At 35.0% G+C, this 20,151-nt stretch overlaps 1 protein-coding gene across 21 annotated transcripts in view; it reads right to left on the bottom strand.

Annotated features, from left to right (window-relative positions):
• SOX5 (SRY-box transcription factor 5) overlaps positions 1-20,151 on the bottom strand; it is a 908,025-nt gene that overhangs the window by 98,732 nt on the left and 789,142 nt on the right. For all 21 annotated transcript variants that reach the window (XM_053921733.1, XM_024575365.3, XM_053921734.1 and 18 more), the window contains one exon: positions 4,616-4,701. In XM_053921733.1, the coding sequence (XP_053777708.1) occupies positions 4,616-4,701 (86 nt within the window). The remainder of the gene's footprint in view (positions 1-4,615; positions 4,702-20,151) is intronic.

The raw sequence follows: 20,151 nt of genomic DNA, 5'->3' as shown, positions 1-20,151 counted from the left end.
GCCATCTGGTAGAGGTGAGAATGTAGGATTTCGAACATGTTCTACAAGGCTGTGTGAGTGGGGAAATATCGTGTGCTCTGGGAACATGCACGAGCTGCATTAATCCAGACTTGGGGACACTGAAGTCTCCCCTGAAAAAATGATGTTCAAACTTGGAATATTAGGGATAAGTGGGAGTTGGCTTGGTAAAGATGTAGGTAAAGCTCCAGGAAGAAGAAACACCATATGTAAAGATCCAGAAAGGAAAGAGGGTTTGATAACACCAGGGTGTCATTTGAGGTCTTTATGTGGGTGTGGGAGGATGTGATAAGATTTTTTAAAATCAAAAGGATCATTCTGACTAATCTATAAGCAGTGAGTACATTGGAGGAGGCAAGATGAGGACAGAAAGACCAGTTTAGTGGCTATTGTAAATTAGCCAAGCAACTAAGGTAGCTCCACCCAGAAGAGTGACAGTTGCAGAAGATACAAATAAATGGATTCTTGATGTATTTAGTAGGTAGAATGAATGAATTGGTACAGAGGAAGAAAAGTTAAGCACGGCTCTCATGTTTCCAGGTTGAGTGGTAGATGGAATTAAGCTATTTGCAAAGACCAAAGAATGGGCAGGTTGCGGGGGGCAAGGAAAAGAACCAGTGAGTTTTATTTTATTCTCAATTTCTACCGTCTGTAAACATCTACATATTTCATCTGAATATCAAACAAGTAACCAATAAATAGTTGGCTATATGCATCTCAAGTTCAGGAAAGACTTAAGAGGCAGAAGAAACAAAGATATTTTATTACAAAAGAAATAAATACAAAGGCACTTTGGTAAAATGTTAATTTGTATGCTTTATGTACTTAATCTAAATCAGTCAATTTTTTCTATGAAAAATAAATACAAGTCAATGCTTAGATTATTTTAACTGCGCCTAAAAGTACACAGTAAGGTGATGTTTAAATGAAAAGTATTTTTATTACATGGTAAATATTTCATTATTCTATCTGTGAACAAGAAATAATATTTAATAAAAGGTGGTTTAATTTAAAACATGCCATTTCACTGTACTTTTCATCTAATTGTACTTATCTTTATTCTTTTTTAAAATAAAGATTCTGTTTATGGGTTTTCCTTAACATAATACTATCCAAGATGAACAATTATATGCATACAATTATTTAAAAGGAAAACACAAATGGTTTAAAAAAAGTCAACCGTAGGCAAGAATATATAGTGTCCCTTCTTAGATCTAGATATTTTTATTTTTAATTTTTTAAATATTTTATTTATTTTTAGAGAGAGGGGGAAGGAGGGAGAAAGAAGGGGAGAGAAACATCAATGTGTGGTTGCCTCTCACACATCCCCAATTGGGGACTTGGCCCACACCCCAGGCATGCGGCCTGACTGGAAATCCAACCAGTGACCCTTTGGTTTGCAGGCGGCACTCAATCCACTGAGCTATACCAGCTGGAGCAGATCTAGATACTTTTGAAAAAGAAGCTTGAATTGATATGTGTGTGTGTGTATCTTTACAAAGAGGTATGAAATAAAGCATGCAAAAACTGAAGTAGAGAGCTGTCATTTCAGTATTGTAATTCATAAAGAGCATTTGTATAAGTGCCAATTAATCAGCATTACTGTTACAATTTTATTAGCATATTACTGAGTTAGCAAATGTCCTAAGAGGAGCAATGCCTCCAAAGTATCAAATAATATCACTTGTATTGGGAGAAGCAAATATAATTGTTTAAAAAACTATGGATTTTGGATTCTGTGACTCAACGTTTTCTTCTTTGTCAAATGGAGACATGAACACACAACACAAAGTAGTATAATAAAAATGAAATGATATAATCCTTGTGAAAACCTTGCCAGAGAATCTGGCATAAGTATCTAGAGCGGAAACTTAAAAAAATTAATTATTTTTATTGATTGTACTATTATTACAATTGTCCCAATTTTGCCCCTTTGGTCCCCCTCCACTCAGCACCCCCTACGCTCTCCAGCAATCCCCCCTCCTTTGTTCATGTCCATGGGCCACACTTGTAAGTTCTTTGGCAACTCCATTTCTTACATAAACAAAAGAGAATCTTAGTAACTGAAAGGGACTTGAAAGGCATATTAAGGTGTGGGAAATGGAAATTTAACAGAGTATAATTAAAAGCAGAGTTTGGAGAAAATTAAAACTGGCTCATACATTATACTCCACTTATATGAAACTTCTTAGAAATAGTTTCCCAAGTTTAGTGTGAATGTTGGATCAGAGTTAAGACTTTTGACTAGACATTGTAGTTAGCTTTTCTCTGACCAATCTGGGTAGGTTTGTGAAGAAGAAAAGAATTTGGATCCTATTTTAAAGCAAGGGGAGGGGAAGTATTACAGGTCTCTTGTAACTCTGGGGAAAGCTGAAGTCAAGGTCAGGGATCTGTGAATTCAGTATCAGTAATATGAGAAGAAAGTGAATTGATGCAGGCAGCCCAGCAAAGGTAAGACTCAGTCCACTTCCAAGAAAAGCCAGCATAGCAGCTATGTCATAAGTTTTGGCTGCGTTTGCATTTGAATACCATTTTTTAATTATGAGCATAAAATGTGTGTGTGTGTTAACAGTAGCTAATAGCTTATCATGACAGAGTTTTAGATTATTAACCTTCTTGTTATACCACAGTGTTGATTTACTGAGATCTTAATTAAAACTTGTATATTAAAATCAGGGACAAAAACTGTAATAGCATAAGCAGTAAAATACAATAAAAAATCTTGTATTTTTTAATGGGTACAATGCAACTTATATAAAGGATCCTTATTCTGTTTATAGGTCAAGCATATTTGATGCCTTTTTTTCTTGTTTTCTGATAAAGAAAAACATTTTATACCTTTAAATTTTAAGGGAATCTGTTATTATATCATAAGAACAGAAATAAAACTTGTGTCAAATATTCTAATTCCTTGTAGGAAAGGAAGTTTGGATTGTTGGCTAAGGAAGCTATGTTCTGCAAGAATCCTGTAATGATGCTCTGTCTGGTGTAGCTCAGTGGATTGAGCATGGGCTGCAAACCAAAGGGTCACCTGTTCAATCCCCAGTCAGGGCACACGCCTGGGTTGTGGGCCATGTCCCTAGTGGGGACTACCTGAGAGGCAACCACACATTGATGTTTCTCTCCTTCTCTCTCTCCCTCCCTTCCCTTCTGTCTAAAAATAAATAAAATCTTTAAAAAAGAAAGAATCCTGCAATGAAACATAGGGAAAGCCCCCAGCTTGCCCTTGTCCCACTTCCCACTAACCCAAGGGTGAAAGGAAAAGATAACATCTAACTTGCTTTGAAAACAGACATTCTCAATCTCTAAAATTCTTATTTTTTCACATTCAAATCTATTGCTGGATATTCTTCCCTTTTTCTTTAATTCTACCACTCTATTTAGTTTTACCTGTAACAACCACTTTTCTGTAGTATAGAATTTCACAGGTGCCATTTCAAAGCATAAGAAATGTCCTGTTACTTTTATTGTCCCTATGGTTCCAACAATTCCCAAGGTATTTCCAGCTCAAAGACACAGAAACTCACACTGCAGGTTTTTGCAGAAACGGTAAAATAGGAATGGCTGTTATTAACCTCTGTGGAACACAGTATGAGCTTCTCCTGCAAGGTTCAGCTGGGTTTTCCAAACCCAAGGTCTTCTGACAATCTCCTTTGCTGAGCAGATGTATCTGTGTCTTGATGCTAACATAAAAAACTATAGCTTTCCTCATTGACGAAGATCATCCATCATGACAATGCACTCTCATGCATATGAATAAATTGTACTAAGCACAACTGCTTTATATCTGGCTTCACAGGCAAAGAAAAATATGAAACTTCTTGAAATGGGAGATTATAGTTGTGTAACTATATAGTCCACAATAAGAGAAACTAGGGAAGATTTTGGAGGATGCTGATTCAAAGATTTAAATAGTGAAAAATGCCTTTAATATAATTTTATTGATATTCTTTTCAACCCCAGATATAAAATTTCCGAGAATCACTTGGTTGTTTAGTAAAGTTATCACTGGCATTCTTGGATGTGTAAGAATACGTATTCTGCAAGGATAAAAAGGTCTTAATTGGGTTGTCTAGATAAAGCAGTGCTCATTTGGGTACCTGCCTGTTTGGTCTACTTACCCTTCCTTGCTTGCCCAACCTCGCAGTTGTTAGCAGGGAAATAAAGAGACCTACAGAGTGCTTCAGAAATACTGGCACCTTGAACAATTTCATAAGTAATTTGGTTAAGTTGCCTTGATCCGTAAGTACCTGTTTGAATACCTTTTGTAGGTTTTTTGTTCTATGAGTCTTAATGAGGAGCATTCTGTGACAAAATTATGGCACATGGTAATCCAAGCAAAACTATAGCTCTTTTTGTTAAATCATTCCAGGCAATTTAAAAAAAAATACAATAAGCTATCTTTAGTACAGAAAACAGGCTAAAAATTAAAAGAATCAACATCTCAACTTTTGGTTGAGGATCAGCACAAATAAATTCAAAAACAAAAAAGTGTGAGACAGCTATCAGTAGTTGGGTTTATTTTGCTTTAACAGGATAATAGCTGTTTTCAGTATTTACTTAACCTTTGTCTCCTCCGTATTGTTTCCCGACTTACCTGCAGTTGGAGTGGGCCTAAGCCTGGTGTTGCTGCGGCAGCAGCTGCCATGGTAGTTGGGATCAGCTGAACAGGGTAAGGGTCACCTAAGTAAGAGAATAATAGAGGCGTCAGCACCTTTTATCTACTCTCCACCTGCAAATTAAACTCATGCATTCATTCTTTCCAAAAGCCTTCTTTTGTGTGCCTTGCTGAGGCCTAATGAAAAGCTCTATTGTGCAGCCTTTTACTAACACTCTTTTCACAATTCTGGCTGAGAGAGGAATGTGAATAAAAGGCACAAGCAATTAAGGCGGAAACCTCATCCTTTTTTCATGATGTATTTAGAAAAATGGGAGGAAAAAGTGCACACTGATCAGAGGGCTGCACTTTATAACACACACACATACACACACCTGACAATCTTGAATTGGGCATACGACTCCTCGGCCAATTTAAAATGGTATTGTAATGGGAACGGAACAAACTTAATGCTGTTTTAACAACTAAACTCTAAAGATTTAAGCCAGTAGCATACTTTTCAAATGCTGTGATTCAAGTAACCATTTAAACAATGCCTTGTGGACAAATTCATAATAAAGAAAACATTTAATGCACTTTTTAAGTTCCATAAAATATTGGTGCTTTTATTATTCCGGAAACAAATGTTTATAAAAATATAAAGAAAATAGAAAAATAGATGTTTCTTCCCAAAGGATTTCTATTGGTGGAGATATCTAAAAAGTAAATCTTAACAATTTAAAATTAATCTTACCGTGTTAATATATATGACCTATAAATATGTAGACACACATATATACACATATACACATAAAAGATTATCATGTATATTTTTGGTGCAAAAAAAAGTTTTTTCCACTTAGTAAAGAGATGCAACAGACTTTTTGAATAGGGCCTAAGGATATGTACATTATTAGTATTTGAAACATGTCATAGCAAATAATTAAAAATAGTAACCATAGAAAGAATTATTTAGTATATAAAACATATTTTAAAAATCTAATTTGTGAAAAACTTATTAAATGTCAAATGTATAAAAGCATAACTAATAATAACTCAGTTAACATATTCATTCAAAAATATTTATTGAGTACCTGCTGTGTTGGTAAGCACTGCTCTTGATACTAGATATACCACTTTAAAGAAGACTAATATGCACAGGTGTATTTATTAGGAAGTTAAAAAAGCTTAGTCTTTGGGATTCTGGGGCGGGCTCCAAGCAATATTCATAGGGTCATATATTTTAATATTTTTCAGCTTCCCTAATATTTTTACTTTGCTGGAATTTCTTTTTATAAGTGAATATTCAAATTTCACTTACATATGTGTGTATATATTTTTCATATTTTTATTCTTAAAGAGGTCTCCCAAATTAGATGTTTCAGGCTTCAAAATACCAATATCTGAATCTACTGCTGAGCTGGCTTTCCCAGATTTTAGAGCTTAATGGAAGAAAATGATAAAGATACTTTAAAAGAAAAAGATAATACAAGTATAAAATATAATGACTGTTAAGATAAGGATGTATATAATACTACAGATTACACTGTGGATGCTCCAAACCCAGACTAAGAGGTCAAAGACCTCTAAGAAGAGGTGATGTTTAAGCTAAAACTTGAAGTAAGTGAAAGCTAGTCAGGCAAAGAAAGGAAGGAAGAGCATTCCAAGAACGGAAATAATTTTCATGACTCTAAGTAAGATGGGAAGGTTTTATCAGAGCCCAGACACTGAATTGCTGAAGTTCAGGGGAAGTAAAGATAAGTGGGGCCAGAGAGGGGAGCAGGGACCAGATTCTGTATGGTTTTATAAACAATTTTAAAGAATCTAAACTTCATCCTACAGAATAAAAGACACTATGAGCATGGACAAAAGAGAGGTTGGGTAAAATCCTTTGAGCTAGCAGCAGGAAGATGCAGAACTCTGTGTAATATGTAGCAATGGTCTGGACCAGGGTGATGATGTTGGGATGGAGAATGGCAAAGTCAAGTGGTATTTAAGAGGCAGAATTGACAAAACCTAACAATTGTTTATAGTGAGAGAAAGAAGAGAAAACTCAAAGGCGACTTGCCCGGGTTTTGACTCGAACAGCTGATTTTACAGTGGTACCATTTGTTGTTGGGTTTTCAGATGTGGATGTGAAGCAAGAGTGCCAGCAGGGCTGGTTAGAGGAAAAGGCAAGGGAGGGGAGGAGGGATAAAGAGTTCAGATTTGAATATTTAAGCTTGTCATTATTATATATCCAAGGAGAGGTGTTCATTAAGGCACTTGATAAACATTAAACATGTCAGCATTCTAGGGGAAAAATCCACATAGGAGACCTACATTTGAGAGTGGCCAGCATATATCTGGAATTTTCAGCTATATAAGCATTCATGAGGCCATTTTGGAGTTAATAAAAAAACAAAATCAGAGGTCCAAAGATTGATTAAATCATGGGATACACTACACTTAAAGTCAGGGATAGGTAGCTAGCAGAAAAACTGAGGAGAAATATAAATTTGGTGTTCCAGAACCCAAGTCAAGACAGATATTCAGAAAGAGTGATCAATTTTTTCAAAGGCTGAGTTTAGTAATGTGGAAGCCAATGGTAACTTCAAAAAGGGCGGTATCCGTGGAGTGGAGGGGGAGAAAACCTGACTGGAGTGAGTGAGATCAACAGAGGATGACCGAAGTTAAGAAAATGGAGGTAGAGAATATAGATCCTTGTTTACTGAAAGACAGTCATTGAAAAGCAGCACTTCGGAGTTTCTTAGAAATGCAGAATTTCAGACCCCACCCCAAATCCACTAAGGCAGGCTGCCTTTAGGATGGAACCTCCAAGGACTCCCACTTTCTGTAATGCCTCTTTGTGTGACTCCCTCCTCTTGAACAGAAGACAAAAGTGAGGAGATGCTACTTTTGAGATGAGGTTACACAAAGTCTCTGGCTCTTTCTTGCCTACCCTCTTGCATCCCTACCTTCTCTCTGTTGTGGAGCAAGCAGCTATGTTGTGAGTTGCCCTATAGAGAGACTCACGTAGCAAAGGACTGATGTTGCTGGACAATGGCAAGCAAAGACAGAGGCCTGCCAACAGCCAAAGGAGGGAGTTTGGTAGAATACCCCTCCCTAAGGAAGCCTAAAGATGTCTACAGTCCGTGCCAACACCTTGACTGCAGGTATGCGAAAGTTCCTGAGCCAGAAGGACCCAGAGTGGCTGTGTCCGAATAAATGTTCGTTGTTTTAAGCCACTAAGCTTTAAAATAATTTGTTAAAGCAGCAAGCACATACACTCTGAACTAGAATTTAAATTTTGATGAGAGCCCCAAATGGCGTCCAGTCCTTTGAGAAGTACTGAAACACACAATTGCACTGTGGCGTTTTGCAGTCGCTAGTGAGGGATGTATGCTCAAGGAAACTTTATTTAAAAGGTACATACTTGTTAAAATTGTAGCACGCTTATACACCAATGAGAAAGATCCAGTAAACGGGGGGGAAAAAAAAACAACGATGAGGGGGCACAGTTGATGTTACATGGTAAGAATTTACTTATTATTTGGTATTTTAAATCTTTAATGTAGAAAACACTTACCATATTTTATCAAGTAAAGGGAATTTTAAATGTTTCAATGGTGAATTTGTATTTATGGAAAACTAAAATAACAAATGTTATAGCATGACTATTAGAATTGGCAATTTAAATACTTAAAACAATGTAATTCACTTATATTCTTCATTTAATGAATATAATAAAATTAACTATAGCAAACGTACAGAAGCTTTGGTGTTTTACAATGATAATTCATTTTATTGAATTTACCTCCCTTGTTGTGAATTAATCAATTAATAAGCACTTATAACATCTATCATGTGACCAGGAATTTGCTTGGTGGTATGGGAGACAAAAACAAAAGCAAAACATAATGAAGCTTACTCTCTATAACACATCTATGTTTTCTAATTAAGTGATTATTTGAGTAGTACTGTCCATCAGTGAGCGTACAGGACTGAAGGGAAGCCTATTGTCCTCCGAGAACAAAGGCAAAAAGTAAGAGTGAGCTTGGCCTTTGAACGTTTGCAGGTGGAAGGGAGAAAGGATGTTTTAGGCAGGGTGAAATGTGTCAAAGTTTGACTATGACATGATGAAGGAATGGAGAGAAAACTAGATTAATTGAGAGGTGGTAATATAGAGGGAAAAGAGACTGACAGCAGGGAGTTGGAAAACTTTTCATACTTTTGACTGGAGGATATTTGGATATGAAAAGGCAATGACTATGAAATGAAGTTTTAACAAGTGTCATTAACGAAGTTGGGTAGTAGGAGGTCTTAAGCATGATACTGGAACCCAGGGACAAAAACGCTCACAAATTTGGATTGATAGCGAACACCTGCAGAGGTTGTGTTGCGCACTTGCAAATTACTAGCATCCAATTGTTAATGACAAATGGAGTATTATACATACATTTGGAGCTCATTTTAGTTAAAATATAGACTATTCCATAACATTAAAAGGCATATATTGGAATCTAATCTTCATTCTTTAATTTCATCAATATGTACTAATACAATGAATATAATTTTTCTTTTGGATATATATATCCACACAGTACCCTTGAACAACACAGGTTTAAACTGCATAGGTCCACTTATGTATGAATTTTTTTCTGTAAATACCCTATTGTTTTTGACCCATGGCTGGGAGTCAGCAGACACACCTGGCTGACTGTGTGCATTGATGATCTACACCATTTTATACAGTAAATTTGAGCATCTGCAGATTTTGGTATCCATGGCAGGTCCTGAAGCCCATCCTTTGTGGATGCCAAGGTAAAATGAGTTTTAGGGAAGTTGAAAGTAATATGCAACTTTTCAGTTGCAGGGGGGTCGGTGGCCCTAACCACTGTCAACTTGTGTGTGTATATATGTATTAATATACATGTCATATTGTACAAATTTATGTATGCATATATGAAACGGTAAGCATTTATATAAGCTAAATAATTATATGTGTATGTATATGTATATGTATATATGTATATGGGCTGGATTGTTTACCCCTCAAAATTATATGCTTAAGTCCTAACACTCAGTATCTCAGAATGTGGTTATATTTGGGGATAGAGTTTTTAAAACATAATTGAGGTAAAATGAGGCAGGATGTGTGGGTTCTAATCCAATATGACTGCTTTCTTTATAAGTAGGACACAAACAACCCAGGCAGAGGACAACCATGTGAAGACAAAGAGAAAGACCATTATCTTAAAACAAGGAAAGAGGCCTCAAAATGGAATCTACCCTGTTGACACCTTGATCTTGGACTTCCAGGCCCTAGAACTGTTAGAAAATAACTTTTGTGGTTTTTCAAAACCACACAGTTTGTGATACTTGTTATGGCAGCCCTAGCAAACTAACACAAAATGTTTGCCATCAAAAGCCACAAGTCAATATATTGGGTTGGGCAGAAAGTTGATTTAGTTTTTTCTGTAGGATGGCTCTAGTGGTGCTTCGTTGTCTTTAACTTCATTTGACACAATTTTGTTAGGTTGTATTGTGACAGCTGTCATATCAGTGTGCATTTAAAAAAAAACATCAAAATTGGTGAATTTTTTGCAACCATTTTAATTTTGAAGATGGAAGAAGATATACAACAGTTTCAGTGTATTATGTTTTATTATTTCAAGAAAGGTAAAAATGCAACTGAAAGTGAAAAAAAAGATGTGTGCAGTATATGGAGAAGGTGCTGTGACTGATCAAACATGTCAAAAGTGGTTTGTGAAGTTTCTTGGTACTATTGATAGTTTAGCCAAATAATTCTTTGCTGTGGGGCTGTCTTATGTACTGGACGATGTTTAGCAGCACCCCTGGCCTCTACCCACTAGAAGCCAATAGTGGGAGGTAGCCGACATACTCAAAATATCCAAATCAATAAAGTTATTGATGAAAATGAAAAATATATCTTTTATTTTATGGAAAAAACTCAACGGACTTTTTGGCCAACCCAGTATTTTATGTTTAAGTGAATTCAAGAAAACAAAAGATTGACAGTGGGAATTAGAAAATCTACTGTAGTTGTATCATGAATCTGTAACTGCATACAGTTCCCAAGACATAAATATATAATCATAGGCAAGGTATCGGATTTCCAAAGGGTTGTGTCTAAGGGGCCACAGATAGCATCCACCTCCACCGCACATACAAACATACAACAATGGAAGCATCTCTACCTTACAACCAATTTTTCAGTCCAAGAATATCCAGCTTCATTGAAATTTGCCTCAAGTTACTAAGTAAACACAAATACGACAACTATGAAAAAGGCCAACATATCTATTTAAGTCTTAATAAAATTCAAAATATATTACATGCATGTGTCAGTGTTCTAAAGTGGACAACAATAATCTACAAAACTTAAGAAAGAAGGTCAAGGGTAGTTTTTAATGGCAAAAGAAAAATTCAGAAATTGGTGGGGAAAATCTTTTATTGATGTAAATAATGTCATCTATTTGTGGCATCCCTCAATTAACCATACTAAAAAATATTACAACAGGTTTATTTTGTAAATACTGCATGAAGTACTTATTTTGTAAAAATTAGATAATGGAAAATTCTGACTTTTAAAGTTCAACCATGTGTAAGTTATTCAAATTGACTTTCAACTAGTTAAAAGTAATTTCTTTTACTCTTTCCTAGGTTTTAACCATTTGAACAGTTTTTCCCTAAGCCTTTCCAAAATTAATTTGCTTCTTACTTGAAAGCCAAGTATGGAAAATTCTAGCTCAAAACTAAAGGTTTTCAAAGTTGAAAATACACTGAGGCATATTAGTCAATTGTTTTCACAATACAAGCTACCTTACACTAGATACCTATTGATACAAATGATACAGCTAGTATTAAATAACTTGACCCCTTGGAAAGTATATTAATTGTATTAGTATTAAATTAATAAATGTTTAGATAATAATTACCTCCAGCAACACTATGAAGGATTCACTTCTATGCTACACAGCACAGAGTAAGAAAAACATTTTCCCACGAGTTTATTTAGGCTGAGGGGCATGGTGAAAAGCAATTATGTCCTTATCCTGGGTCAGAGACACACACACACACACACACACACACACACACACACACACACCCTTCGTCCACTGAGCTAATATAAAGGTTCTGGAAAGTTTCTGGAATTATTTTAACTAAAATAATGGGATTTGTTCCGTTATTAGTCTTACATGATTGGGTTTTTTGTTGTTGTTGTTGTTTAGTTTTATTTTGCTTTCTCAACAAATACCAGATTAACTTCTCTAGGTGCTGGGAAGTATAAAAATTAAACCTATACATGGACATGCACAAAATCCCTGCCGTAGGCCAATTTTGAATTAAGTGAGGGAGGTAAACATGCAAACCAATCCAATCCAATGATTCAAGGAGCAATGCAGAAGAGTGAAGAAGGTATTCTGGACACCTCAAAAAAATTACCCTGTAAAAGAGTATCGATGAAGTAAGTGAAGTGTCTCTTAAAAATGGCTACTTCAACATCAGATTATCTTCCAGGACTATTTTACTATCTACTTTCCACGTCTTTTAACTGCTGGAGAATCACACAGCAAACCCCCACTATTTAGTGCAATTAGGATGGCTCTTTTTTAGCCATCTTCTCAGCCTGGTACTTAAAATACCCTGCTCTTACCACTCCGACTTTCAGGTGGAGGGAGCTCTGCAAAAGTCTAAGAAAAAAGAAAGTTAAAAATGACACCACGGATGGAACTTTTGAAGGAAGTCACTGTCTTTCATCTCATGGGCCAATAGATGAATTAGTGGGTTCTTTCTGCTCGGAAGGAGCCTTTCTGCTCTTGGTAGGAAATGGTAATCTGTGCAGGTAAAAGCAGGTAGGACACATATCTTGTAGCAAATTGTGTTTTATTTGGAAGGCAATGTTAAGTCACTGAAAGATTTTAAGCAGGGAAGTGACATGCTCTTATTTCTATTTTAGAAAGATGAATTTTGTGCAAGGGCTAGAATTGACTGGAAGAAGGAGAGACGGAGACAAATAGATGTGTTAAAAAGTATTTTAGCAAATCTAGTGGGAAATAATAATGTCCTACCCTTATCATAAGGGAAAGAGAGGAGGTAACAGATTTGGGAGACAGACTTGATGATCAGTTTGATGGGGGGAAAAGAGATTCAAGGGGAGAAACAGGAGGGAAAAAACATAGTTTAGGCTATTTATGTAGAGAGGTATTACATTTTTTAACTTCATTTTTGAATGATTGACTATTCTCCCACTGATTTATACTGTGAGCAACTAATATTTGTTAACTTTTGGTGCTTTGTTAAAACATATTACCTATGTACATGTCAATATACACATATGCATCCATATAGACATGTATATAAACATCTCATCTAATCCTCACAACTCAGTAAGGTAGATATTACTATTTTGATTCTACAAGTTAGAAACAACAATATATTCAGGATTGCACAGTAAGTGATGTAGTCATTACTAATTTAGTAAGAAATCACTATAGATTATTTTAGAGCAATATTCAAAAATATAATTTAATTAAAAAATATATGTATTCAAAATAGATACAGTTATAGATATATTCATTCAATGTGCATTCACCAAATGTGTATCATATACTGTGTGGAGGACACAAATGAATAAAGACAGTCCTTGCCTTCATGATATTTTCAGTTATACAAATAAGACTTACAAATATGTAACATGAAATGAATAAAGCCATGTGATTAGAATCAAATGAATAAGAAAGGCAGTAATGACCAAAGCAGGAAAAATAATTATTGGAGCTGAAGTCATTGGGGAAAGTATCAGAGAAGAGGCTGGTCTCAAATTTTTAAAAAAGAAAAGAACTAGAAAAGATGAGACAGTCCAAGAGCTGCGATGACTGGCGCCCACAGACATATAAATATTTGCTGAATGAACGAATGGGTGACCCTAAACGTAAGGATCAGAAAAATGAGCAAAATGTCTTAATGAACTAGCCTGCAGTTGTACCTTTTTCACACAGTAGCTAAAAGTAGTTAGAAGGTTGATTGAAGTCCACTGAGTACTTCAAATATCAGTGTAAAAATCTATACATGTCACGTCTTTAAACACTATGCAGAATTACCTCTGACCCTAAAAAACAACAAAATATCTACATTCTATAACCCTTCTAAACACTTTCTCTAGTATTTATTAAGAAACAATTTATTTATATTCATTTTCTTATCAATTTGCTAGAAATTAGTTTTCCAACACTTTAGTCTCAATCCAAAAACTTTTCTTGGAAGTGCTTTATACATTTACTAATAACCTCCAAATTGCAACATTTCAATGGACACTGCTGTGCAGCTACTGATATTGCTAATGGTGCCCTACTTTTTAACTATTTGAGTTTTTTATAACATGCTCTTCTGATTCTCTTCGCACCTTGTTCATGGCTCATTCTTCAAATATTGGTAGTCCTTGGGATTTAATCTTTAGTGTTTCACTCTTCTCCCTCTCTTCACTTTACCTGAATGACCTTATCCAATCCTGTGGTCCAACTACCATATACAAACTAATGTACTCTAAACCAGGGTCTCCAAACTAGACCTCACCCACTGTTTTTGGACAATCACTCCCCGTCTTCCCCAGATGTCTCATAGGACACTTATTCTTCACATGTGCAAAAACTTAATTCACCATTTTTCTCACAAAACCTCCTTCTACCAATGCTATTTCTGTCTCTTTTGGTGACACCTGGTCACCTAGGCTACAAATACTGTCAAATCCTTGATTTCTCCCTCCCTTTGACCTGCCATGGCTAATTGATCACAAGGGTTTTTTTTTTTTTTTTTAGTAACTCCAAGGCTATTATTTCTTACTACTAGAAGAGCCTCCCAATTGGTCTCTATGGCTCCAGTCCACTGCTGAAGAAATTAATTCTTTATTCACCTTTCAATAGCACTCATTAAAAGCATACAATAAATATTCACTGGTTGTAATTAAAGTTTAATAAATATTTATCGACCTGATATACCACGTGTTAAGGACTGAAAATTGCAAAACTGAACCAGAGAAGTAAGTCTTGTCATGGATAGATGGATGGATGGATGGATGCATGGATGGGTGGATAGATGGATGGATGGATGGAAGAATGAACAGATGCCAGTATGATCTCGGCTCTGCCTTTTAGGCTTTCAATGTTTTTTCAGTACCTCCAGCATCCAAAGTCTACAAATATTTCCAAATTGTCTCTTCTTATGTTCTTAGACTACTTACTTCTCACTTATTGCCTTATAATACATTCTGAAAACCAAATTCTATATAGGTCCATGTACAACCTGTTTTAACCTTTGCTTTCTGGACTTTATCCAAGCAGGGTTTTTTTTTTTTAATTGCCTGAAATGTTGTTTCTGTATTCTTCCATCCCCAAAACAACTTCTTCAATTGCTTAGTTGCCTTTCATCCTCTGAGATTTGACTTAAGGCTCCCCACTCCAATAAATCATCCCTGACACCATCCACCACTCTTAGATTTAAACTCTTTGCCTTTCCTCTGTGTAGTGTTCAATGTTCAATGTTCTGCATTTTTCTATCATGTCACATCTATTTACATCCCATTCTTCCCAACTACACTATGAGCATCCTGAAGGCAGGGATTTTATCTTACTCATCTTTAAATCCCCAGTTCCTAGCATGGGAATTGTTACAATGCAGAATTCTGTTAAATACATAATACAAGCTGTTAAAGTGTTTGTTGACTAAATAAATTAAGGAATAATTTATTTATTTCAAAGTTAACAAATATCAAACACGAGAGACAACTCAGCCCATGTCAAAAGCTCAAGTTTTAGTAGAAGAAACAAATGGGTATAATAATAAGGAACAAATTACTTTTTTGTACAGGATTTATTTCGAACAATAATGGAGTTTTATATCAGCTACCAATGACAAAAATGTAGAATAGGAAATGAAAGGGGAAAGAAAAGCCTAGAGTTTTTGGGATATGAGAAAATAAGAACCTGGAAGAGGTAGTTAAAGTATTTTCTGTCAAATGCTTTCATACGTTGACTGCTTCTTTGATAATATTTCATAATTTTTCTCTGTTGTAAGATTTGATTTTTAAAGCATTTCATATCCCATTGGATATTAAAAATAAATAATGTGAACTTCCTAAATCTTAAAATGATCTGTGTTCGTGGACAAAAACCCACTGTCCTGATGGCGCTGCAGCACCTGAGTAGGGCCAAGGTGTCCGCTGGACTGAAAGATGTTCTATGTACAAGCAGACGATAAAAACAAAAGCTTCATCACCGTGATTGCTCCAGATCACTTTAGACTTCCTGAAATCCAAGCGAATTGAACTTTGCTTTCTTATAGCAATAAGTTCAGCTATACTTTTTCTTCATTTTAGGTATTTAAATCAATAATTCCTCTAAATCAACTGTGGAACCCAAGAAATTCAGAAAGATTGATATACTATGTACAATAACAGTGAAGGGGCTGCTAAGTGCATAAAATCTATAATACCTTTATAGATTTGCTAGAATAGTATATGACTTTACTATTTAAAATTTTTATGATGAATGTCAATATTTTTATAGTAAACTCATAAGATAAGTAATCAATATAAATATTTTACTTGATAAGGTAAAATGAAGAAATCATCTCTTGTTTGATTATACAACTATTTTAAAAGATGATATTTTTAGGTAATTGTTAATCCCTAACTGATTTGCCACAGGCTTACTTTTTTCAGTAACATACTTTTTAAAATAAAAATATATTTGTCTTTGTAATGTAGCATAGAAAGTAAAAACTTTATCCTACTTAATTTAATAGTTACCTAGTTGGCTAGTTTAGTAAGAGATTATAAACCCTTTAAGAAACATCTCTCCAAATGGGAAGATGTTTTTGCACATAAAAGATGAAAGCATTCTTTCCTCACCTCTTTTCCCATAATTTGAATGAATTGTGATACCAGTGAAAATTCCTGGATTAATTATCTAAGAAATTTGAATATCCCTGAAAAGGTGACAATGAATCAAAAAGTCTCCTTCTGGAATCAGCACTAGTATTAAGGCATCATTTATCCCATTCTATAATTCATTTTAAGCTGCTCAAAGAGAAACATTAGTTAAGGAACTGCTTCTCTCTCCAGATCTCTATTAGACTACTATGCCTAATTTTGTCTCTGTGTCTTCTGAGGAAATAAGTGATGCAGAGAAAAGCAAATAAGGTGACTCAAGTATTAGAAAGTAGGGATTTGGAAGAGGGGCATTTGTATGACCCATTTAACAGCAAATCAAATGCTATTTCTCTTTTATTTTCCACTTTTAGTATTAAGGTTTAGCAAGCATTTCATTATTTGACACTTTTTTTTGACATTTTTTGACATTTTATAACCTTTCTACTTTTCTATCAGGGCTTTTTGATATACTTCCTTCCTGCTGGAATGCAGCCAGAGTCTGTGATCTGCAATCTGAGATCAGGAAGCTTCCTACACCACGTGAAAATAAGCCTATGGGATATACACTTGAGCTTTCTAGGAGAATGGTGAATTTAAAGCTCCGGGAATTAACAAGCATTAAGAAATTTCCCTCCTCCCTAAAAAATGAAAAACAAATAATTCAAATGTCTTGAATGGTCAGAAATATACTGACCTAGAGTAAATTCCTGAAGTCCTTTCATCATGTCACATTCAAAATTTTCAAAACCCATTAATACATTTAATCAATAACACTGACACATTATACGTATACGATAATTTAACATCTTTAGAAATGCAAACCCTCATCCCATCTAATTCTCATAATCTCCTGTGAAATGAGTTGGGAGAACATTACTAATGTCTGCAGCTACCGTAAAGATTAAAAAGCTAAGGCACGAAGAGAAAAATGACTTGCCCAAGAACATAAAATAATATGAGATGGGATTGTGACTACAAAGTCTTCTAATACCTTGTTTAATGTTTTTTCTGAAAGAATTTATTAAGTCCAGACAATAGTTTCTATTATGTCTTCTCGGTGCTTATTTGTAGCTTAACTCAGAGGGGTCAATTTTGAAAGTTTTAAAGCCTGTATTAACCATCTCAGCCTTAGAATTTAGAGGCAATATCTTGGTTAAAAAAAGTGTTCAAAAAGGAATAAAATGAATAAAATTAAAATACCATAAACTGGGAATGGGACTGGTTACATAAAAATTAATTTGGGGCAAAAATAATGCACACAAAAATGTTTATTGTTACATTGTTTAAAACTCTCAGTACTGCAGACAAACCTAAGCATAGATCAGTGGGAAACAGAAATAAAATATGGAACATCCAGCTTAATAAAATATGATGCAGTATGAGTTAGGTCTGAAAGTATAAAAGATGAAAGGTGGCCATAACATAATTTTTACTTATAAGTAGAATATACTCTTTTCACCCTCATATACATTATATGTGGTAGTACATATCATTATATATAATGTATAGGTATCATAGGATACATATTATAATATACAGATATGCTAACATCCTATATCTATATTTAGATATAGATTTCTATATCTAAATATAAAAGATGTATATACATAATTATATATAAATCTTTACATATTTGTGTCTACATCTACTTCTGGAAAAATATGTATCAACTTGTCCACAGTAATTACCTCTAGGGAGTGGCGTTATAGGAGTATATGGGCATAGGCAGATAACTTTAGTTTCTGTTTTCAATACTTCTGCATTATTTGAGGTTTGTACAGTCAGCAGATGTTGTCTTTATTAGAAAACATGTGAAGGGTCATTATGAGCTGACTATATATAATAGGTTTAAGAAAAGTTTAAACATATTCTTTGAAAACAGAGCCAGAAGAAATTATTAGAGAAACCGCACTGCTTGCTTAGTATCTGTAGTTCTCCCTGCCTCTGCTCTTCCTGCAGACTGCAGCTGTAAGGCGGGGAAGGTAGCGGGAGAAGACACCTGACTGAAATGGAAGCCGTAATTTACGCACAGTGATAGTAAAGAGAGGACGATCCTGGGACCTGATATCATGGGGCTACTAAATGAGCAGTGAGTGCCTGAAATATCATGTGCGTGAAAAATATTCTTTTCCCATGTTTCACCTAGTATTATTGTGGCCTTTTACAGTAAGTAATCTTAACAGAGTATCTGATTTCACATGATATTCCAAGAGCATGACTTACTCAGTCTTTGTGGACAATACATTATCTATGGTAGAGTTAGAAGCAAAATGCTATCTTAGCCTGTTTTATTAAATATGGGGTTGGCCAAAAAGTCCAGTTTTTTCCATAAAATAAAACATATGTTTTTCATTTTCACCAACACCTTTGTTGATTTGGATATTCTGAGGATGTCAGCTATCCCCCGTGTGGTATAGCACTGACTGTTCTCAGTTAATGTCTCCATTTGATCGCTATCAGCTTCAACTGGTCTACTGGACTGTGGAGCATCATCCAGCGAGAAACCTCCAGCAGGAAACTTTGCAAACCACTTTTGATAAGTTCTGTCAGTCCCAGCACCTTCTCCACACACTGCACTGAAGTTTTTTGTGTGTGTTTCAGTTTTATTCTTACTTTTCTTGAAATAATAAAGGGTGATATGCCAAAAATGTTGTTTATTTTCTTCCATCTTCAATATTATAATGGCTACACAAAAATTCACCAATTTTGACTTTATTAAATGCACGTTGCAATGACATCTGTCACAATACAACCTAACAAAATAGTTTTGAATGAAGTTACAGACAATTAAATGATACTAGAACCATGTTAGAAAAAACAAACAAACAAAGTTTTAGGCCAACCCAATATTTTTTTCTGCTTCCCTACTTTTCCTATCAACCTTATAACTGAAGTTTGTCTTCTAATGGAACTTTCAACCATGAAAGAGCAAGTTTACTGGAGAATACAGTGTCCAGTTATCATTAATAGTTACACTTATTCTCATAAAATCATATAATGCTGCTCTGGGCTTATATTGCAGTTTGATGACCTTAGCATGAGTCTATTACTGAGATATTTTCTCATATTTTCTGTGGCAACAAAAATATGAAGTTAGAATTCCGAGGGTTAGGCTGCACTAAGGCAACTTCATACACTGATACCACATTTCTAGGCCTCTTGGCTGAGAGCTCATAGTGTCATTCATTAGCTAAGCACTCTTTTCATTTGACATTCTTACGTCATTAAGAATGAGAATCATGCCAAAAAGAAAATACTGAGCTAAAGGGGCTAATATTTAAATTGAACGGCATTCTTATGTTCCTAACTGTTAAAAATCAAATGATGTGGGTTAAAATATTAATATAGTTACAATCGAATACAATTTGAGGAATTCATCAAAAAAAGGTCTTTCACTTTTTGTTTGTTTGTGCGTGTATGTTTCTGTGGTGGTAGTGTGGGGGGTGGTGGAGGGCTAGATCAAACCGTGGTCACTAACACAGCTCAGTTACCACCTCACTGATATGCTTAAATTAGCTATGTGTCTGTTTATAAATAATAATGCACAACATAAGCTGTTATTTTTATACCATGTTATGATACTGTCACAATATAGAAATATACA

This window comes from Desmodus rotundus, chromosome 3 (assembly GCF_022682495.2).
Source record: "Desmodus rotundus isolate HL8 chromosome 3, HLdesRot8A.1, whole genome shotgun sequence".
NCBI classification, from domain to species: Eukaryota; Metazoa; Chordata; class Mammalia; order Chiroptera; family Phyllostomidae; genus Desmodus; species Desmodus rotundus.
Note: the sequence above shows the minus strand (reverse complement) of the source record. Positions and strands in the feature narration are given on the sequence as shown.